The 22,689-nt window shown below is 43.1% G+C and overlaps 1 protein-coding gene across 4 annotated transcripts in view; it reads left to right on the forward strand.

Moving 5' to 3' along the window:
- The window catches only part of LOC124031854 (tyrosine-protein phosphatase non-receptor type 11-like), a 62,291-nt gene that overhangs the window by 33,602 nt on the left and 6,000 nt on the right, over window positions 1–22,689 (forward strand). For 3 of the 4 annotated variants that reach the window (XM_046343619.1, XM_046343620.1, XM_046343617.1), the window contains exons 3-15: window positions 8,887–9,081; window positions 9,490–9,682; window positions 14,310–14,429; window positions 14,683–14,796; window positions 15,428–15,524; window positions 15,614–15,693; window positions 16,610–16,765; window positions 18,713–18,844; window positions 19,289–19,443; window positions 20,547–20,614; window positions 21,000–21,151; window positions 21,476–21,579; window positions 21,798–21,926. In XM_046343619.1, coding sequence (XP_046199575.1) covers window positions 8,887–9,081; window positions 9,490–9,682; window positions 14,310–14,429; window positions 14,683–14,796; window positions 15,428–15,524; window positions 15,614–15,693; window positions 16,610–16,765; window positions 18,713–18,844; window positions 19,289–19,443; window positions 20,547–20,614; window positions 21,000–21,151; window positions 21,476–21,579; window positions 21,798–21,888 — 1,657 coding nt within the window. In that variant the 3' untranslated portion in view covers window positions 21,889–21,926. The remainder of the gene's footprint in view (window positions 1–8,886; window positions 9,082–9,489; window positions 9,683–14,309; window positions 14,430–14,682; window positions 14,797–15,427; window positions 15,525–15,613; window positions 15,694–16,609; window positions 16,766–18,712; window positions 18,845–19,288; window positions 19,444–20,546; window positions 20,615–20,999; window positions 21,152–21,475; window positions 21,580–21,797; window positions 21,927–22,689) is intronic. The other variant, XM_046343618.1, reaches the window with a different exon arrangement.

The following is a 22,689-nucleotide window of genomic DNA, read 5'->3' on the forward strand; positions in this document are numbered from 1 at the left end:
AAAGATCGACAAAAACATTATCTGTTCGACGGGTGGATTTTTATTTTGTCTAATTTTCTTTTATTGCGACAAATGAGGATGGAAACTGTTTTTCAAATAAATGATGAGTGCGGAATCATTTTGAAGGTACACGGGGCACGTGATACGCACCAGTCAAACGTTTGGACACAACTCATTTCAGGGTTTTTCTTTATTTTGACTATTTTCTACATTGTAGAATAATAGTGAAGACATCAAAACTATGAAATAACACATGGAATCATGTAGCAATCAAAAAAGTGTTCAACAAATTGAAAAATATATTTAAGATGCTTTAAAGTAGCGACCCTTTGCCAATCCATCATTACTTTAAGTCAATCCGGAAAATTTAAATAACTTTGAAAGTTTCTTCAAGTGTAGTCAGGGGGAAAAATCAACCGCTATGATGAAAGTGGCTCTCATGAGGACCGCCACAGGAAAGGACGACCCAGAGTTACATCTGCTGTAGAGGATAAGTTCATTAGAGTTAACTGCACCTCAGATTGCAGTCCAAATAAATGCTTCACAGAGTTCAAGTAACAGACACATCTCGACATCAACTGTTCAGAGGAGACTGTGTGAAACAGTCCTTCATGGTTGAATTGCTGCAAAGAAAGCACTACTAAGGGACACCAATAATACAAAGAGACTTGCTTGGTCCAAGAAACATGAGCAATGGACATTAGACCAGTGGAAATCTGTCCTTTGCTCTGATGAGTCCAAATTTGAGATTTTTGGTTCCAACCGCCGTGTCTTTTTGAGATGCAGAGTAGGTGAACGGATGTCCGCATGTGTGATTCCCACTGTGAAGCATGGAGGAGGAGGAGGTGTGATGGTGTGGGGGTGCTTTGCTGGTGACACTGTCAGTGATTTATTTATAATTCAAGGCACACTTAACCAGCATGGCTACCACAGCATTCTGCAGCGATAAGCCATCTCATCTGGTTTGTGCTTAGTCCCACTATCATTTGTTTTTCAACAGGACAATGACCCAACACACCTCCAGGCGGTGTCAGGTCTATTTGACCAAGAAGGGTGATGGACTGCTCCATCAGATGACCTGGCCTCCACAATCCCCCAACCTCAACCCAATTGAGATGTTTTGGGATGAGTTGGACTGCAGAGTGAAGGAAAAGCAGCCAACAAGTGCTCAGTATATGTGGGTACTCCTTCAAGACTGTTGGAAATGAATTCCAGATGAAGCTGATTGAGAGAATGCCAAGAGTGTGCAAAGCTGTCATCAAGGCAAAAGGTGGCTACTTTTTTGGTTAGTACATGATTTCATGTTATTTCACAGATTGTACAATAACAGTGAAGACATCCAATGTGGAAAATAGTAAAAATAAAGAAAAGCCTTTGAATGAGTAGGCGTGTCCAAACTTTTGACTGGTACTGCATGTCATCAGGCAACTAAAGCTACTATCTAAAGCTACTATCAACCATCTCTTTTTTGTATGGAAGTCCTATGAGAGAATGTCGAATTATGTGAGGCTTATTTGATCGAATAGAAGTTTAGTAATGTTTAGGCTGTTACAAATGTACTGATATAAGTTGACGCAATCAGCATTCTGGCAAATTTGGAGAAAAAAACGACTTAGTTGTGCGTGTTGTTCACATGCATATCTGCCCCATCGTTAGCTAGAATGGTCATACCTGAGCATGCCATCTTTGAGGACATGTACAGCGCCTTCAGAAAGTATTCATACTCCGTGATTTATTCATTTTGTTGTTACAGTCTGAATTCAAAATGGATTAGATTTTGTTTCTCACCCGTCTACACACAATACCCCATAATGACAAAGTGAAGTTTTTGCAAATGTATTGGAGATGAAGTATTCACACCCCTGAGTCAATACTTTGTAGAAGTGCTTCTGGTTCTTTCTGGGTAAGTCTCTAAGAGCTTTCCACACCTGGGTTGTACAACATTTGCCCATTATTCTTCAAGGTCTTTCAAATTGGTTGACAACCATTTTCAGGTCTTACCATAGATTTTCACGTAAATTTAAGTCAAAACTGTAACTCGGCCACACAGGAACATTCACTGTCTTCTTGGTAAGCAACTCCAGTGTAGATTTGGCCTTGTGTTTTAGGTTATTTTCCTGCTGAAAGGTGAAATCATCTCCCAGTGTCTGGTGGAAAACAGACAGAACCAGGTTTTGCTCTAAGATTTTGCCTGTGCTTAGCTCCAATCCATTTTTTAAAAATCCTGAAAACACCCCAGTCCTTAACGATTACAAGCATACCCATGATATGATACAGCCACCACTATTATTGAAAATATAGAGAGGTACTCCGTAATGTATTGGATTTTCCCTAAACTTTACACTATTCAGGATAAAAAGTTAATTGCTTTGCCACATTCTTTCCAGTATTTATTTAGTGCCTTGTTGCGAACAGGATGCATGTTTAGGAATATATTTTTTTCTGCAAAGTCTTCATTCTTTTCACTCTGTCAATGAGTTTATTATGGTGGAGTAACTACAATGTTGTTGATCCATTCTCAGTTTTCTCCTGTCACAGCCATTCAACTCTGTGACTGTTTTAAAGTCACCATTGGCCTCGTGGTGAAATTCCTGAGCGGTTTCCTGCTTCTCCGGCAACTGAGTTAGGAAGGACGCCTGTATCTTTGTAGTGACTGGGTGTATTGATAGACCATCCGAAGTGTAATTAATAACTTCTTCCATGCTCAAAGGAATATTCATTGTCTGCTTGTTAAAATTCTTACCCATCTACAATAGGTGCCCTTTGCGAGGCATTGCAAAACTTCCCAGGTCTTTGTTGTTGAATCTTTGTTTGAAATTCACTGCTCTACTGAGGGCCTTTACAGATAATTGAATGTGTGGGCATACAGAGATGAGGTAGTCATTCAAAAATCATGTTAAACACTATTATTGCACAAAGAGTGAGTCCATGCAACTTATTGTGTGTGACATTGTGTGTAGGTCAGTGACAAAAAAAATCTAAATTGAATCCACCATTACAAAATAATATTGGCACTTTAGAGTTATTAGATGACTTGCATTCTATCCAAACTGGCTTCTGCGGGCTACCTGAGACAGGAAACAGATCGGTGAGGGCATATGGATTGTTATTTATTAATGCACAGTTTGCCTAAATGGATAACGGAAACGCTTCAACTCCCATTGTTATTCGACACCCAGCTGTTACTTTTTTATAATATATTTTTTGTGATGTCATTACTTCCAGGCAGCGGTTTTTATCGACACCAAGACAATTAAATGGAAATACACTGTAGCAGTCATTTGTCACATCTATGGTCTATGCAAACTTTCTAATTGTCGACAGAAATATCACTGGACAAGTTAATTGAAACATAGCTAGTAATACCAGTTGTTATGGGTTAGACCTTTACAGCTCAGATATTACAACAGTTTGAGTTTTGTTACAACCTGAATTATTATTATATATATATTTGTACCTTTTATCTAACTAGGAAAGTCGGTTAAGAATGAATTCTTATTTTCAATGACAGCCTAGGAACAGTGGGTTAACTGCCTTGTTAAGAACAACAGATTTTTTTTTACCTTGTCAGCTCGGGGATTTGCTCTTGCAACTTTTCGGTTACTAGTTCAACACACTAACCACTAGGCTACCTGTCGCCCTGAATTCAAGATGGATTTTTTTTTCTCTCACCCACCTACAAGAAATACCCCATAGAATTGTTTTTAGAATTGTTTTTATTGAAATGAATATACAGAAATATCTTATTTGCATAAGTATTCACAGCCCTTAGTAACACCCCTTAGTTCGTAGAAGTACTGTCACGAGTCCGACCGAGGGTGTTTCCCCTTCCCGGGCGGGTGGAGCTCGGCGGTCGTCGTCACCGGCCTATTAGCTGCCACTGATTGTTTTTCCTCCCCCTCCTTGTATGTTTAGTGGTAGCACCTGTTCATGTTAATTAGTTTGTCTTATTAGACAGCCGGCCCGCCTGGTTGTTGTGCGGGATTATTTCAATGTAACCTTCGGCTCTGTTGTAGAGGTACGTCTTAGTGCCTGGTCGTGATTTTTTTCCATTGTATTTTTTGATTCCCTGTGTTTGGGAACGTAATTTTTGTGAGCACCCTGTGGTGCGTTGGTGCTATTAAAAGACGCACAGCATTGAACTCTGTCTCCTGCATTTGACTCTACACCCACGACACCCGGAGCATTACAAGTACCTTTACTTGATATGTAGATTTCTCACTTATGGGTGGCACAAATTAGGATATGGGGCAGGGAAATACGCATGGTTTAAGCAAATTAAATACTGTAGTATTAGTACTATAGTTAAACTGTAGTGTTTTTGCGGACTGTAGAGTGCACAATGAATGGAGCCAAATACAGCGTTTCTATAGCAACATATCTTACTCATCCATTATTGTTTAACTTTTTAAGCATTAAATGACCTGGTATAATGGTCTGTTGATCAGTTATACATTTGGCTATTAAACAAGCTAAGCGTCAGTACAGAGACAAAGTGGAATCTCAATTCAACGGCTCAGACACGAGGCATGTGGCAGGGTCTACAGTCAATCACGGACTACAAGAAGGAACCCAGCCCAGTCACGGACCAGGATGTCTTGCTCCCAGGCAGACTAAATAACTTTTTTGCCCGCTTTGAGGACAATACAGTGCCCCTGACACGGCCTGCAACGAAAACATGCGGTCTCTCCTTCACTGCAGCCGAGTTGAGTAAGACATTTAAACGTGTTAACCCTCGCAAGGCTGCAGGCCCAGACGGCATCCCCAGCCGCGCCCTCACAGCATGCGCAGACCAGCTGGCCGGTGTGTTTACGGACATATTCAATCAATCCCTATACCAGTCTGCTGTTCCCACATGCTTCAAGAGGGCCACCATTGTTCCTGTTCCCAAGAAAGCTAAGGTAACTGAGCTAAACGACTACCGCCCCGTAGCACTCACTTCCGTCATCATGAAGTGCTTTGAGAGACTAGTCAAGGACCATATCACCTCCACCCTACCTGACACCCTAGACCCACTCCAATTTGCTTACCGCCCAAATAGGTCCACAGACGATGCAATCTCAACCACACTGCACACTGCCCTAACCCATCTGGACAAAAGGAATACCTATGTGAGAATGCTGTTCATCGACTACAGCTCGGCATTCAACACCATAGTACCCTCCAAGCTCGTCATCAAGCTCGAGACCCTGGGCCTCGACCCCGCCCTGTGCAACTGGGTACTGGACTTCCTGACGGGCCGCCCCCAGGTGGTGAGGGTAGGCAACAACATCTCCTCCCCGCTGATCCTCAACACGGGGGCCCCACAAGGGTGCGTTCTGAGCCCTCTCCTGTACTCCCTGTTCACCCACGACTGCGTGGCCACACACGCCTCCAACTCAATCATCAAGTTTGCGGACGACACAACAGTAGTAGGCTTGATTACCAACAACGACGAGACGGCCTACAGGGAAGGAGGTGAGGGCCCTCAGAGTGTGGTGTCAGGAAAATAACCTCACACTCAATGTCAACAAAACTAAGGAGATGATTGTGGACTTCAGGAAACAGCAGAGGGAACTCCCCCCTATCCACATCGATGGAACAGTAGTGGAGAGGGTAGCTAGTTTTAAGTTCCTCGGCATACACATCACAGACGAACTGAATTGGTCCACTCACACTGACAGCGTCGTGAAGAAGGCGTAGCAGCGCCTATTCAACCTCAGGAGGCTGAAGAAATTCGGCTTGTCACCAAAAGCACTCACAAACTTCTACAGATGCACAATCGAGAGCATCCTGGCGGGCTGTATCACCGCCTGGTACGGCAACTGCTCCGCCCTCAACCGTAAGGCTCTCCAGAGGGTAGTGAGGACTGCACAACGACTGCACAACGCATCACCGGGGGCAAACTACCTGCCCTCCAGGACACCTACACCACCCGGTCCTTCTGTAGCTCAGTTGGTAGAGCATGGCGCTTGTAACGCCAGGGTAGTGGGTTCGATCCCCGGGACCACCCATACGTAGAATGTATGCACACATGACTGTAAGTCGCTTTGGATAAAAGCGTCTGCTAAATGGCATATATTATATATTATTATTATATATTACCCGTTGTTACAGGAAGGCCATAAAGATCATCAAGGACATCAACCACCCGAACCACTGCCTGTTCACCCCGCTATCATCCAGAAGGCGAGGTCAGTACAGGTGCATCAAAGCTGGGACCGAGAGAATGAAAAACAGCTTCTATCTCAAGGCCATCAGACTGTTAAACAGCCACCACTAACATTGAGTGGCTGCTGCCAACACACTGACACTGACACTGACTCAACTCCAGCCACTTTAATAATGGGAATTGATGGGAAATGATGTAAATATATCACTAGCCACTTTAAACAATGCTACCTTATATAATGTTACTTACCCTACATTATTCATCTCATATGCATATGTATATACTGTACTCTACATCATCGACTGCATCCTTATGTAATACATGTATCACTAGCCACTTTAACTATGCCACTTTGTTTACTTTGTCTACACACTCATCTCATATGTATATACTGTACTCGATACCATCTACTGTATGCTGCTCTGTACCATCACTCATTCATATATCCTTATGTACATATTCCTTATCCCCTTACACTGTGTATAAGAAAGTAGTTTTGGAATTGTTAGTTAGATTACTTGTTGGTTATCACTGCATTGTCGGAACTAGAAGCACAAGCATTTCGCTACACTCGCATTAACATCTGCTAACCATGTGTATGTGACAAATAAAATTTGATTTGATTTAACAGCCGTTATTTTTGCGCTTTTGCCCAAATTCGGCCTTTAATCATTTACACAGTAACAATTTTGTAAATAATACTTTGTAAATGTTGTTGTTAAAAGTAGTCCTTGTGCATAGAATTTTATGGTTTGTTACTTTGAAATCAATGGTTTTTGTTTGGTATACATTTTAAAGTAAAATATCGGAGTTGGTCTCACCCCAAAAAAAACACAACCCTGTCCAACAGTACTACTTGATATTGCAGTTGTCATAATCAGGTACAGGAGCTAGTATCTAGCAGATTCAAGGATGAAGTATGGCACATTGATAATGTGTGCTATGTCTCCAAGTCAGCAACGGACCAAGCCCAATCTGCAGAGTAAAATCTAGTTGGATGTTTTTGGCTCATTGAGATGTCATTAATCGTGTTAAATTCCCTCAAACAGCCTGCCACACACGCACGCGCGCACATTGCAGCCGTCGCTGGCCATTAGTAGCCACAGACAGGGAGGCGTACTACTCCACTCAAACATTCATAACACAATTACAGGGAAGGAGGGAGTGCAGGTTTATAGGCAAGATAGAGATGGATGGCGAGAGAAGTGGAGAGAGAGAGTGATGGGGAGCAGAGTGACAGAGAGGGAGGGAGATATGATTAGCTACACTTTTTATGACTGTTACTTGATCATCAATTTGCAGAGCGAAGGCTTGCTAATTACATTCAAACTAGATATCAGATAGCATAATGTGCAGTGTTGTCACTTTTCTAATTGCCTGTGTTAGATCGCTAGCTATGATCTTTTTTGTAAAAGTGCGTGGAGTGGGAGTTGTGGTTGGCTGCATGCTCAAAAACGGTCTTCTGAATGTGTAGGTGTACTTAGACAACAAAGCGTATGTTTTGAAGGTTGGTTTTGCTTGTTGCTGCAGAAAAATGGTGCTCTGATATTTTTACTGCAATGGAAAAAATTGAAGTCTGACTTGTTTCCATACTGATAAGAATGTTTCGGTTTAGAGTGTGTGTGTGTGTGTGTGTGTGTGTGTGTGTGTGTGTGTGTGTGTGTGTGTGTGTGTGTGTGTGTGTGTGTGTGTGTGTGTGTGTGTGTGTGTGTGTGTGTGTGTGTGTGTGTGTGTGTGTGTGTGTGTGTTTGAATGCATGTGTGTGACACTGTCTGTTTGTGGCTGTATCTTGTAAAATGGCAGTGACTGTTTTATGACCTCGTCTGAGCTGTGCTCTCTAGTCACCTGCATTTAATGAAAAGCACTTTCTTTCAAATACTCACCTCAAATAAAATCTATTTTAAGCCTTTAATATGAAATAAACATGGTATTATAGAGGGATAATATTGTGTGATAAGTTTTTTTCTAGAAGGGAAACAGTCTTATTTCTGTACAGATTTGAGTCAACGGTTTCCTATTGTTCAGAAATGATTGGGTATTCACTGTACCACTGATCAAATCAACCTGTTGTTTTCATGCAGGTTTTTGTGGTATTCTGTCTTGCTCTGTTCGCACACACACACACACACACACACACACACACACACACACACACACACACACACACACACACACACACACACACACACACACACACACACACACACACACACACACACACACACACACACACACACACACACACACACACAGAGAACAGTGGTAATCTAACCTCTATTAGCCAACCCTACAGGATTCTGCGATGGCCACATTTTTACCAAAATCAACAATGCCCCAAATATTATGCGAAGGCTTGCCAATTTGACCACTCACTGCATAATTACCTCATTGTCAAAGCATTGCAATATTATCGCATAAAACTGACCCATCACCGTAGTGCAGAAAGAGGGCTCGCAATTCCAACCAAATATTTACCACATAATATGGTTCAATCAAGCCACAAGTCAACAGACTTTTGTCCTCATTGGCGCATTTTCGCGACAAATGTTAGAAATTCATAGCATATTGCCCCGCAAAAACACAAATTCCCTGCGAAATCCTGGAGGGACTAATTAACCTAACCTCTACATACTGCAGGGTAAACCGGTTACCTAATAAAAAGTGACCTATTTGAACAATGTGCGCTGTGACTAACTCTCTTCCCTGACTCTCTTCCCTGTGTGTGTGCGTGTCAGACGGAGTGATGAGGTCACCCATATTAAGATCCAGAATTCAGGGGACTACTACGACCTTTATGGAGGGGAGAAGTTTGCCACGCTGGCAGAGCTGGTGCAGTACTACACAGAGCAGCACGACCTCCTCAGAGAGAGGAATGGAGACGTCATCGAGCTCAAGTACCCACTCAACTGCAAAGACCCCACCTCCGAGAGGTACGCACACACACACAAATGAACAACCACACATTGTGACGTACAATGTTTCTATTTCTAAGAACAATGTGTGATCTCTGTCAAGCATGGTTTCTGTGGCTTCTCCATGAAACACCTGCTGAGACCTCTTGTTGGAACCTCCTACACATTCACATATGCAAGCTCTCATACTGACACAGACATGCAGAGGCACACACTATTCAAGTTTCTTTGTAACACCATCACGTGTGCAAACTCAACTCAGAAACAAACACACTTTTTGATTTCTTAAGTTAACAATTTAATATATACTGCCAGGTTGGGGTGACTTTCATTTCAGTCCTCATTGCTTTTCAACGGTATTAGTATATTCAAATGTAATAGTCATGCCATAAATTGTCTGACTCTACATCTACCAATCTACCCTAGGTGGTACCACGGGCACCTCTCTGGGCGCGACGCTGAGAAGCTGCTTACGGACAAGGGCAAGCCTGGCAGTTTCCTGGTGCGTGAGAGCCAGAGTAAACCAGGTGACTTCGTGCTCTCTGTCCTCACCAACGAGGAGAAGCATGAAAATGTGGACCGCAAGACCAAGGTTACCCACGTCATGATCCGATACCAGGTAACACGTCATGATCCGATATCAGGTAAGACCAGCTAGGGCCTACACTGAGCCAGAGCTATGCATATAGTTTGGCAAGCAATGTTTGAGATGTAGACTTTTAATGGGTGCCAAGTTGGCACCAAACGTTTTAGGCGGGTCATAACACGGTTATTAACATTGTTTGATGCCAACATTGCAGACTGAACTAGTTCTGGTTTTATCAAAATACGATGAGTGTCATCACTGCCGGCTTACCTGACAGGTACACGCTACCCTGCACCTACTGTGAGCCAGATGGCACTGCAATCGCTACTCATTTTTCCTCCAAGGCACTCCACACGTAACTGGAGTGGGACTTCTCAAGTGTGGTACCCCCCTTGACTGGTGTTTCGGCGATAAGCACACGACACTTCGGAGGGCCTCAGCGGCAGAACAAGCATTCTGGAATTACCCCCTTGATCCCACCACTCAACTCAGCCTCCCTAATGCCTGCTTGGCTCTGCCACTGTTCATTCCTCTTCAGCCAGATCCAACGAGATGCCTCTTCTGCCTGCTTGCTGATATCAGTCACCAGCGTCTTCATTGCCACTCCTTCCATGCTGAGCAACCCCAGGGTTCTCCAGAGTGATTTGCCTGCGAAGGCCCTTCAGTCAACCTCAAGTGGTAGATTCCAGGCTCCATCCATTTTGCTGACTCTCAAGGATGAGGGACTGGTGTTTATTGTGCATTCATTCTCTCCTCCCAGGGCACTGTAAGCTCAACGAGGACCACCTGGTTTGTGCTTCTAGATCAGAGGACTATATCTGGTCTTAGGCTTGTGCTGGCTATCTCCTCTGGGAGAGCAGCTGCTTCTTGAGGTCTGCCTGCATCTCCCAGTTGTCTGCTGTGGCAAGTATCCCTTTGGTCCTTGTTCTCTTTGCTGCACTCTCTCCTGACCTGTGGAAGTACCTGGCAAACCATTTCATCCTTGCTGTCCCGAAGCATCAGGACTTGACATGCTTTTGTTGCCTTGAACTCCTCTACCACAGATGATATTGGCAGCTGCAGCTTGCTGCCTGTGCTGTACAGACCGATGGGGCAGAAGCTTGTTGGGACCGCTAGCCATTTCCTGAGGAAGTTAAGTTTTCTTCCTCGTGCCGCCACTTTTAAAAGAGGTACCTCATATTCAAGCAGTGGCCAAAGGAGTCTGGGAAGTACCCTGTGTTGGAAGCCCCATGCCTTACACTTGCCAGTTAGGCCACACTTATCCACAGATGTCATCTACGTGTTGGCCTGCACACGTAGATGTCATTGAGTGCACTCTCTTTGTCATTGCGCTCTGCCCCATACCACTTCCAAAGGCTCTTCGCAGGCTTCTCTCTGATGGTGGAGATGGTTTCCTCTCCGGTTATGAATTGGTACCGTTCCTGGACATATTTTTCAGGAATAGACTTCTTGATTTTTATCTCCATTCTGGCCAATTTGGTGAGCTCTTCCAGATCCTCCAAAATCGATATGCCTTCTGGGACTGACTTCGCTGTAATCGCCAGATCGTCCATGAACGCCGCTTGCCAGTATCGCACCCTGTCTCACAAGGAAGTTCTTCGCGGCAGAAAAAGCAATGACTGAGAGTGCACCCGGTCACGATGCCCATCTCATGCCTCTGCCATGTGGTGGTAATGTCTCCGCTTGAGGAGTGAGATTGTTCGGAATTGCTTGATGTTTGGAGTTTTCTTCATTTGGAATGAAACACCCCTCGGCAACTAGCCAGCTTTCTGCCAGATAGTTTTTCCTCCATGCCACTTTCAGCAGCCTCAGTCTCTCTTCCTGAGCCTCTTGCAGTATTTGTACACCTTGTATGGAATACCATTAGGCTCTGGCTTTGATCTTCCCCTGGCCTTTTTGAGAAAGTCATTCACCTCCACCAGCTGACTTCTGACATCTCACGTCTGAGGTCACTGTGCACTCCACGAAGGTGCTCCTCCACCTCTTCCTTCATTGCTTTTAGCTCTCCTGATATTTTGTCCCCCAGGAGTTTTGATAGATACTGGAAGGGGTTATTTGTAAAGTCTCTCCTCTCCTTCATCGGCCTCCTTCTGGCCTTCGATGGTACTCAGCTCACCACAAAGTCTGAATGCACTCTCTCAAGTTGTCACGGATGTTCTTCAATGCTAGTTTCTCTTCCACCCTTGGTTTTTGAAAAGCCTTCATAAGCCTGCGCAAGTCGCCTCTTAGTGTTATATCCTTCAGACGTCGGTTTTCTTTTGTCTTGATGTTTGCCTTGGATTTCCTCTCCTCCTTTCCAAAGCAGTCAGCCCCTATGATCCAGATGATAGTTGACATTGCTCAGATTTTCTTCCCTACATCTCCTGTGAGGGTTACCTCCAGCACTTGGTTTACATCTCAATCGAACATCTCCGATTCCTTCGTTACTGATGCAGCAGTCTATTCCACAGGTTGCTTCCTGGTCTCTCCTGTGTTGGTGTTCAATACAGATTGCCTTGTCTCTCCCGTTGGTCGTCTGTCTCCCCTGATGCTTCAGTGATGTTGCATATGGAGATTCTGGGGACTGTGGTTTGGCTCCTACCCCGGAATCTCCCCCGTCTCAACAGTGGTCTGTCCTGTAGGTCGATCATCCTACCCCACTCTCGTCCGACCTTGGGGGCCTTATTATATATCTTTCCATAGTGATTGATAGTGGGTATCTCCTTGTAAAGGTCGTGCTTCAGCCTGCCAAGCCTCCACTCCCGTCTCTGGTCTTTCCCAGATATCAGCAGTCTTTCCTAGTTGTCACTGTGTCTCCAGAAGGGAATATAAAAAAATACAATGAGTCATCGCTTCTGGCTCACCTGACAGGTACTCACTACCCTGCACCTTCTGTGAGCTGGATGGCACTGCAATTGTTACTCCTATAATATACCATCTTTGCATAACACACCTTGGTAAGCAATTTGTAGAGCACATACTTTGATAGACTTAATTTTTTAGACTAAGAGCTAGAGCAGCCTTGCTCAATAAGTCGTGGGCCCAACCAATATTCCATATATCCTAACACAAGCACACCTGATTCAAATTAACAGGGGCTTGATTAGTTGAAAACAGGCCTAGCTAGCAGTAGGATAACTCTTACAAGCTAGCTTTTATTATAGAAAGGCCTTTGGCTTAGGGTCTAGCAGGTTACCTGGCAGGGCTAGAAGACCAGTAGGGCAGCTAGGAATATAGGGACTAGCAGGCTTGTAGGTCTAGCAAGCTAGCTGGTAGGCTAGTAGGAACTAGCATGCTTGTAGCCCTTATCCTGCCAGCTAGATTGGCCTATCTGGCGGGGCTAGCAGGCTAGTAGGGGTAGCAAACAGCGCTAACAGAAGGCAAGAAACACATTTTCATGATTTCACCAATGACATTAAAATCAATCATAGCAGATTTTTTGGGCTCATTCAGTAGTTTTTACCTGATTTAAGCAGAATCCCATTGAAAAAATATTGTTAAAAGTAAAATTTCTACTTATAAATTGAAAATGATACTGTTTTCTGCTTCCTGTTGTCATCGTTTTTTAAATAAAAAGCCTAGTGTCAAAACACAGGTTTTAAATGTCCAACCTCATAATCAATATGCTGAAATATGTCATGATATTTGGTACACCAAAACATAAACATTTGTGTCTAAACATACGTGTCACAAATGACTTGTAATTTTGTTTAATTAGTACCTTAGAGGTGCACACGCACCTATATTTACCAAGCGGCCTTGTTCTACTGTAATCAATAGCGAGCAAAATGAATCACTGAAAGTGGGAAAATAACTGCGGCGACATGTCCCTTTTTAAACTCTTCTAAGAGATCAAACTCAAAGATATTGGGTATACTACATACACCAGTCGGTAGAGGAAAACCTGTAGTAGCCATTTCTCCACTTAAATCACTGTAAGAATTATTTTCCGGTAGATGGCTAATACGAAAAAGTAAACTTTTCTTGACTGGATAATTTCAACGAATCACCACCTCACATCGGTTCCTAAATAGCGACAGAGGTTGGCTTTCATTTGAGTGATAGCTAACCATAAAATCTGTGAATTTGTGTCAGGTCAGAGACATTTATAAGCAGCTGTGTCTTCTGTTCCACTACGGACTGGCACATTATGACAAACATATATACTAAACCAAAGATATTGATATGTTTTAAGCAATTGATGTTGTGAGATCGTGATGACTAAACTTTTACACTAAAATCACCAATCTGAGGTAAATAGGATGTGTATTTATTTTAATTATTTTGTGTTAAAAACTTTAGTCTGTGTAATGTAGTAAGATGTTCAGTCAACCATAGACGACATTTGCGTAAAATAAAATAATTACATTTGTCAAAATGATTCAATATTTCAATTTAGGATGATAGTTAATAAAGCACACTCATTGATTTTTCAAAAATTGCAACTAGTTCAACTATGGAGAGAGTTTAAAAAAGCTTCTTCTTTAGCCGGGCATTCCATTGTGTTAGGTCAGATCGCACGGCAATTCCGCCTGCACTGATTGAGGGACGAGTGTCACGAAGGAGTGATGCCATCTGACATAAGGCAATGCCAGGCACTGTAGACTAGAGCTTCCATATTGACTATGAAGCAGCCTGAATGTTCTCCATCCCGACTAACAGAGTTTCTGTGTGGCCCCAGCAGGATGGGAAGTATGACGTGGGCGGAGGAGAGAGGTTTGACACGCTAGCTGACCTGGTGGATCACTATAAGAAGAACCCCATGGTGGAGAAGAGTGGAATCGTTGTTCACCTCAAACAGGTGAGAGACTGAACCAGTGCGTTCAGACAGCCGCACATAAAACAATGATGTCCTTGTAAAATAAATGGAAGCCACATTGTTTCTAGAACATCTACTCTGAAAATCGAATGTGTTAAATATGGAGTTATGTGTAAGTCCAAGTATGGTTAAGCTGCACGTTCTATAACATCTACTTGAATGTGAATGGTGGATCATATGATAATCCATGGAATTCATTTATGAATGTATTTCTCTTCCCTTTTTCCAACGAAAGCCCTTCAATGCCACCAGAATAAATGCAGCCAACATTGAGAACAGGGTAAAGGAGCTCAACAAAGTGGCGGACAACTCCGAGAAGCCCAAACAAGGGTTCTGGGAAGAGTTTGAGGTACAAGGGGGGTGATGTCAACACCACCACCAGTGTGTTTCAATGATTCTAGATCACATATATCATCTCATATTCCAAAACATGAAAATCAAGACGAAGAGAATGGAAATCCAGTATGTTCTGAGGGACAACCCAAGAAACATTATTGTTAACTCTATGACAGACACCACTGGTTCCTGTCATGGTCTGGTTCATGGCCCTGGTCAAAGGTAGGACACTAGTGAATATGGTGGCATTTAGGACATAGCCTGGATCTAAGGGATTTGTCTCATTGTGACCTCTTGTGGTGAGAGATTTAACTTTCAGCCTCCTGTTTTTGAGCAGAGTTTTGATTTGATTTCATCTTCTCCATAGAGACCCCATACTGTATGTGTGGCCAAACACACACAAAGCGGTCCTAAAACAAACTGAACTAGCTTAGTTCAGTTAAGCATAAATATAGTTAAGCATAAATTGGGTTGTCTGTGGCTCACGTCAGGCTCTTCACAAGAGGGAGTCAAACAATAGCTCCCTAAGGCTCTGGTCAAAAGTTGTGCACTTGATAGAAGGAATGCCATTTCAGATGCTGCCTCTGTAATTTTTTTTCCTAATCTCTTTTTGTTCTTCTCTTCTTTCTCCTGTCTCCTTCCAGGTGCTACAGCAGCAGGAGTGTAAGCTCCTCTACCCCAGGAAAGAAGGACAGACCGCAGAGAACAAGAGTAAAAACAGATACAAGAACATCCTCCCTTGTGAGTGAAATACCGACCTGTACATCCTGTCTACAAAACTGTGCGTGTGCGAGACTAAAGGCCCTCGTCCCTGTATATCTATGTTCCAGTCGACACTACACGGGTGGAGATCAGGGAAGCAGATGCAGATGTGCCTGGCTCAGACTACATCAATGCCAACTACATCCGTGTGAGTTCTGGAGATGACTGATAGAATCAAGAATTTAGCGTTGCACTTTATAGATGGGTTATCTGACGAGGTCACAAGAACGATGCGCGCTCTTCAATGGGGCAGAAGTCCATGTGTTGTGATTCTGGATGGTCAGATGGCTAGCAACGGTGACAAGAAGCTGCCATGTGGGGAATCATAGTTTACTCGTTTTATCTTGTTCCTGGTACCATGTCTTGTTTTGAGGTGTTTTGATTGATGTCACGTCAATGCTAATTTAGCTCAAATTCGCTAGCTAGCTAACCAAGAACTGTAATGATGTATTTGAGAGACAACCAGGGCTATTTATGTTTTCAATAAACATTTGCGACGAAATATAGTTTACATGTTGTCGACAATGTAACCAACCCTGTCCGTTTTGCCCCATGCGGTTTTGTTGCTAAGCAACCCACATGTCTATTGCTGAGTGGAATAATTTACATGGCACTTAGGGGCGAATCCTAACTCCCACTTCATCAATGCACGACTAAGTAAAAATGTGGCTTGAATTTAATTCGCCCCTTACAATTAAATATTAAAGCACCATAATAAACAACTGTTAGAAATGCAGAATGAGATGCCTATCATGTTCATCGATGACAATATTCTGATGTGAAACACGTAACTTGAAACCGATCTGCGCACTGGGAACTCTGGAAGTTTCTCACAATGTCTCTAGTAACGGATCCGTACATATTGTCAGAGACGGGCCCTAAAGATTTGTCCCGGTCCTAAACTGTGGCAGCCAACTCTTCCATGTTTGGCATGAAAATGAATTAACGCAGTGAGGAGTTGGCTAAAGCACCAACAGACTGAACCACCACTAGGCTATCAACGTGTTATATGTTCCTCACCAATGAAGACATGGAATGAATGAAATATGTTTCTCTCCCCCCAGAGTATGCATGAAGAGGGCTGTCACGTGGAGGAGGGCAAGGTGTTCATCGCCACCCAGGGCTGCCTTCAGAACACTGTGGTGGACTTCTGGAAGATGGTCTACCAGGAGAACACGCATGTCATTGTCATGACCACCAAGGAGATGGAGAGAGGACGGGTGAGGTCATAGAAATAGAATTATGAACGGGCGATATCGGTCTCGTCTATGGAGTCACATATATCCCCCCCGTGGTGTGGATCCCAGTTTGCTCTTTTCAACCCAAAAATATGTTCAGAGAACGAAAGATAATTATTAGATCAGGCATTCATATTCAAGTCAATAATGTAATGCTACACTGAACAAAAACGCAACATGCAACAATTTTACTGAGTTACAGTTCATATAAGGAAATCAGTCAATTGAAATAAATACAGGAATACAGATATGCATCTGTTGGTCACAGATACCTTAAAAAAAACGTTAGGGGTGTGGATCAGAAAACCAGTCAGTATCTGATGTGACCACCATTTGCCTCATGCAGCGTGACACATCTCCTTCACGTAGAGTTGATCAGGCTGTTGATTGTGGCCTGTGGAATGTTGTCCCACTTCTCCTCATGTGAAGTTGCTGGATATGAATGGCATGAGAATGGGCCTTAGGATCTTGTCACAGTATCCCTGTGCACTGAAATTGCCGTTGATAAAATGCAATTGTGTTCGTTGTCTGTAGTTTATGCCTGTCCATACCATAACCCCACCACCACCATGGGGCACTCAAAATGTTGACATCAGCAAACTGCTCACCCATACAACACTGTACATGCTTTCAACCATCTGCCCGTTAAGCTGAAACCGGGATTCATCTATGAAGAGCACTATTCCAGCATGCCAGTGGCCATTGAAAGTGAGAATTCGCCCACTGAAGTCTGTTACGACACCAAATTGCTGTCAGGTCAAGATCCTGATGAGGATGACAAATTCTTCGGTTGTGCAAATCCACAGTTTTATCAACTTTCCGGGTGGCTGGTCTCAGACGATCCCGCAGGTGAATAAGCCCGGATGTGGAGGTCCTGGGCTGGCGTGGTTACACGTGATCTGCGGTTGTGATGCCGGTTGGATGTACTGCCAAATACTCTAAAATTATGTGGGAGGCAGCTTAAATGTTTATATTTTACATGCAATAATTTAAATTATTTTACTGAGTTACAGTTCATATAAGGAAATCTGTCATTTGAAATAAATAAATTAAGCCCTAATCTATGGATTTCACATGACTGGGCAGGCCCACCTACTTGGGAGCCCACCTACTTGGGAGCCAGGCCCACCTACTTGGGAGCCAGGCCCAGCCAATCCAAATGAAATTTTCCCCAGAAAAGGGCTTTATTACAGACAGAAATACTTCTAAGTTTAATCCGTTTTTGGGTGACTGGTCTCAGTCAATCCCACAGGTGAAGAAACCGGATGTTGAGGTCCTGGGCTGGCGTGGTTACACGTGGTCTGCGATTGTGAGGCCGGTTGGACGTACTGCCAAATTCTCCAAAATAACTTTGGAGGCGGCTTATGGCAAAGAAATTAACATGAAATTCTCTGGCAACAGCTCTGGGGGACATTCCTACAGTCACCATGCCAATTGCACGCTCCCTCAAAACTTGAGACATCTGTGGCATTGTGTTGTGTGACAAAACTGGCCTTTTTAGTGTCCTTTTATTGTCCCCAGCACAAGGTGCACCTGTATAATGATCATGTTGTTTAATCAGCTTCTTGATATGCCATAACTGTCAGGTGGATGGATTATCTTGGCAAAGGAAAAATGCTCACTAGCAGGGATGTAAACAAATTTGTGCACAAAATGTGAGCTGAATAAGCTTTTTTGTGTGCTTGAAAAATGTATGGGATCTTATATTTCAGTTCATGAAACATGGGTCCAACACTTTACGTTTATATTTTTGTTCAGTATGTATATTTTTTGTATTTTTTATTCTAGGAGTGGAGGTGAGCGACGGGGGGGTTTGGGGATGGGTCAGGATTACCAGGATAGTATGACAGCTAAGGTGATTGTTTAAGCTGCTTGAGAAGAAAAGTTGGGCCTGCTAGATTGTCTAATGTTCCACTTTGTCCTCATCAGAACAAGTGTGTGCGCTACTGGCCTGACCTCAACGCCACTAAGGAGTTTGGGAAAGTGTGTGTGAAGAATGTGGAGGAGCGTCCGGCTCAGGACTACATCCTGAGGGAACTGGAGGTGACTCGTTTGGACCGGGTAAGACAGTCCCTTGTCGTGACCACAAAAATCAAAGGAGGATCTTTATAAAAGTGGTCTGTTTTAGTATGGCACATTCTTTCACAATAAGTCCACTTCTGCTGGGGGCTTGATGTAGGTATAACGTTCTGGTTGTATGAAATGTAATTCCTAATGAACCTGTATCACATGGGCCATTTCTGATTGACTTGTTAAAATTGGAGTTTTGCATTATATTGCAGCGCACTTTACCTGATATTAACGTAGACATTTTAAGGTAGTATGTTGAATTTATTGTTACGTATCAATAACATAGTTAAATAATCATTTTTTAACGAATTGAAGTTAGAACCATAAAGCACCTGTTTTTATCATAGAGTGTCTTACCAAGACCTAGCAAATACCAGGTAAAACACATGCTGGAATAGGCCTGTAAACTGTAGCGCTAACTCTCCCGATCTGCAGAGGGAGCCGATGAGGTATATCTGGCACTACCAGTACCTGAGCTGGCCTGACCACGGTGTTCCCAACGAGCCTGGGGGCGTGCTCAGCTTCCTGGAGCAGGTCAACCGCACGCAGAGCACCATTCGAGACACCGGGCCCATTGTGGTCCACTGCAGGTAAAACACACAGGGTGCACACATTGTGACAGACAGCATGTATCAGACACAACACCTCTCCAAGCCCTACTGACATAACATCAGTCATAACAAATGCCTAAATGCCTGCACCACGTTGACCGGGCCTGTTTGAGTTGACCATTCTTATTTGTTATGTTTGGCAGAACATGAAGCTAGAATTATAGATCTAGTAGTCTAGGACAGTCTACAAACGTCCACGTGCGTCAGTTGGGTATGGCGGGGCAGTCACCGCCACTGTCGACTCCCATTTCTGAGTGTCAAGATTCAGTTCCACAAGGAATCGACTCCTAAGATTCTGTATTTTTGGAAAGGAGGAGATGGATTAGTTGCCGTACTTCTGAGAACATGAACGCTAGCATCTTTCATAGCGAGCTAGCGAGGGACAGAGAGAGAGGGTATGGGGCACAGCATAGGCAGGTTGGCCACCAGGCATACAGGAGTCAGAACTGTGCACGGGGCACATCTATCATCAATACAAAAAAGCTGTACCACCAAATGGAATATTGTATCTCGCAATTTCTTGGCTTGCAATGTCTCGCAACTTCAGTAAAGCAGGGCCAATCATCAATGAATTGGCTAGGATATTAAGATGTGCGAGATGCAACACTTTACTCTCACACAGTCACACCCACTATCTGCCCATGTGTAGGGCACCAAAACAGTGGATATTTACTTTCTGCTTCTTGTGGTTTTCGCTTTAATATACACAACTTTCCCCAGGCCTTCATAGCCTATTGTCTTGTTAGGCTATAACACGGAAAATAATATGTTTTTGTGTTGACTGCACTGTGATTTAAAATTTGTGGGCAAAAAAAAAACATTTTTTTTTGGATAGTGATTTGTCTTCATGTTAAGGATCCCAATTTTGTTGAAACATTTTAACGTTTAAGTTGTATATTTTATTTTCACAAGCACAAGCTGAACTGTCTTTTATATAGATTTGTTCATATTTACAAGTGTAATTTATTATTATTATTAGGAGTCCTCAGGAGCACATGCCCAAAATTCTACTTGGAACTTTAGCAGAATAGCAGTATGTCCGTGATGAAAATGACACCATATTGTCTCCTTTGTCTCTCCAGTGCAGGAATCGGGAGAACAGGCACCATCATTGTCATTGATATTCTCATTGACATCATCAACAGACAAGGTAAGAGAATGTTGAACTTTCAAACATGATGGTTCTGACATAAGTCCTATCCAAACATAACGGTTCTGACATCAGTCCCATCCAAACGTTACTGACCAATAAAATCAGTCCTATCCAAACATAACGGTTCTGACATCAGTCCCATCCAAACGTTACTGACCAATAAAATCAGTCCTATCCAAACATTACCGCACCAACATCAGTCCTATCCAAACGTTTCAGCTCTGAATACAGTCATATCCGAATGTTATAACTTGGATATCAGTCCTATCCAAACGTTACGGCTCTGAGATCCAGTCTTGGGAGGGATCTGCATGTATTGGGTATTAGTGTAACCGTGCTTAATATGCTGCCTTTTGACCTTTTGTGCTTGTGTGTGTTTCAGGATTAGACTGTGACATCGACATCCCGAAGACCATCCAGAGGGTTCGTCAGCAGCGGTCAGGCATGGTGCAGACAGAGGCCCAATATAAGTTCATCTACATGGCTGTCCAGCAGTACATTGACACGGCACAGAAGAGACTGGAGGAGGAGCAGGTAGTAGTTATACTATAATATTGCCACTACAGTAGTAGTTTAATTTGAAAGGTACCAGTAACTACCACACACACCAACAGTATTATCGCAGTACATGTTTTCAAAAGTGACTGCCTTACAGTTGGAGCCCCAAGCATTTCATGATAGCTTCATTCAAAGGAACAATCAAGATAAACCCGAGATACAGGTATTACATTTCATGGTGTCAACCAGCTAAGCAAGTTGGCCAGGTGCGTGCTATGTTATCTTGCCTCAATGTTTCAATGATTAATCTTATTTTTCAAGCTAAAAGAATATGGTTTAATGTGGCTGCTTTCATTGCAGAGGAATAAGACAAAGGAGAGGGAGTACTCCAATATCAAATACCCCCAGATGACCAACGCTCGGTCAAAACCAAACATGACCTGTGTGTCACGCTCCTCCTCTGTGTGAGTAGCCCTGCAAATACACACTGCTCATATAGTACACAGGCAAATAGTGTTTTGTTCTCTCTAAATACACACTACCGCTGTCATTTATATCATTCCATCCAAATTCAATGAACATTGTCTGAATGAACAGGAATCGGAATTTCATCTCACCATGTTTTGTCTGTTTGTGCCTGTGTGTGTGTGTGTGTGCGCGTGTCCATTTTTGTGTGATGCAGGGTGACGAACGACGACCCGTCCGCTGTGTATGAGAACCTGAACATCAAGAACCCAAGTACCTCTGGGAACAGCAGTAACACCAGGAAGTAAAAGTTCAGCCACAGACCTCTGCCTCTCTCAACCTCTCTGTGAGTGTTAAATTACTGTGGCTTGTTTAGTTATACATTATATAAGATATTATAAAGGATCATACCTGCTTATAACAAGTTACGAAGCATCATACCGGCATACCGAAGTAAAGTGTTATTGTTATTTTCTTAGCTAAATCATTGTTAACTTTTTGTTGAGGAACTGCTCCATATAATTGCTCTATTTGATTTACAGGGTTAGGGAATAATGGATTACATGTACACACAACAAAGAGGGTAATCCATTACTTTACCAGCAAATATATTGTAATCAGATTACAGATACTGTTGAAAAACTAGATGATTACTTCTAGGATTACTTTTGAATTCACTTTTACAGGTGGTTTGCGGGGGGAAAAACACCTTTTTGTTTTCTCAATTACATTCAAATCAGTTTTTGTTTGTTCCGCCTGAGCAAATGCGTTTGATGGATCGCCGGGAAATGAGCAGGAATAGACATTTATAGGCTACAGTCCAAGCTATGTCTTTCAATGGTGTGACTGCTGTCTGCATCCAAAGATTATCCAATTTGAATAAACGCTTGGAGGTAAGGGTGACAGCAGTGGTGTAGCCTACGGGCGATACGGGTATCACATATTAGTGAGATCTACATAGTGCATTGATGCGAATCACACTGCTGCTCTCTCGTTTAGCTATTTGCGCCTTGCGGATTGTGGTTGTTGTGGATGGCTCTTCACAAATGTAATTCTGTATTTTAACCCAATAATTGTTGAATTTAAGAAGTTTAAGCTGCCTATAAATC

This window comes from Oncorhynchus gorbuscha, linkage group LG03 (genome assembly GCF_021184085.1).
Source record: "Oncorhynchus gorbuscha isolate QuinsamMale2020 ecotype Even-year linkage group LG03, OgorEven_v1.0, whole genome shotgun sequence".
NCBI classification, from domain to species: Eukaryota; Metazoa; Chordata; class Actinopteri; order Salmoniformes; family Salmonidae; genus Oncorhynchus; species Oncorhynchus gorbuscha.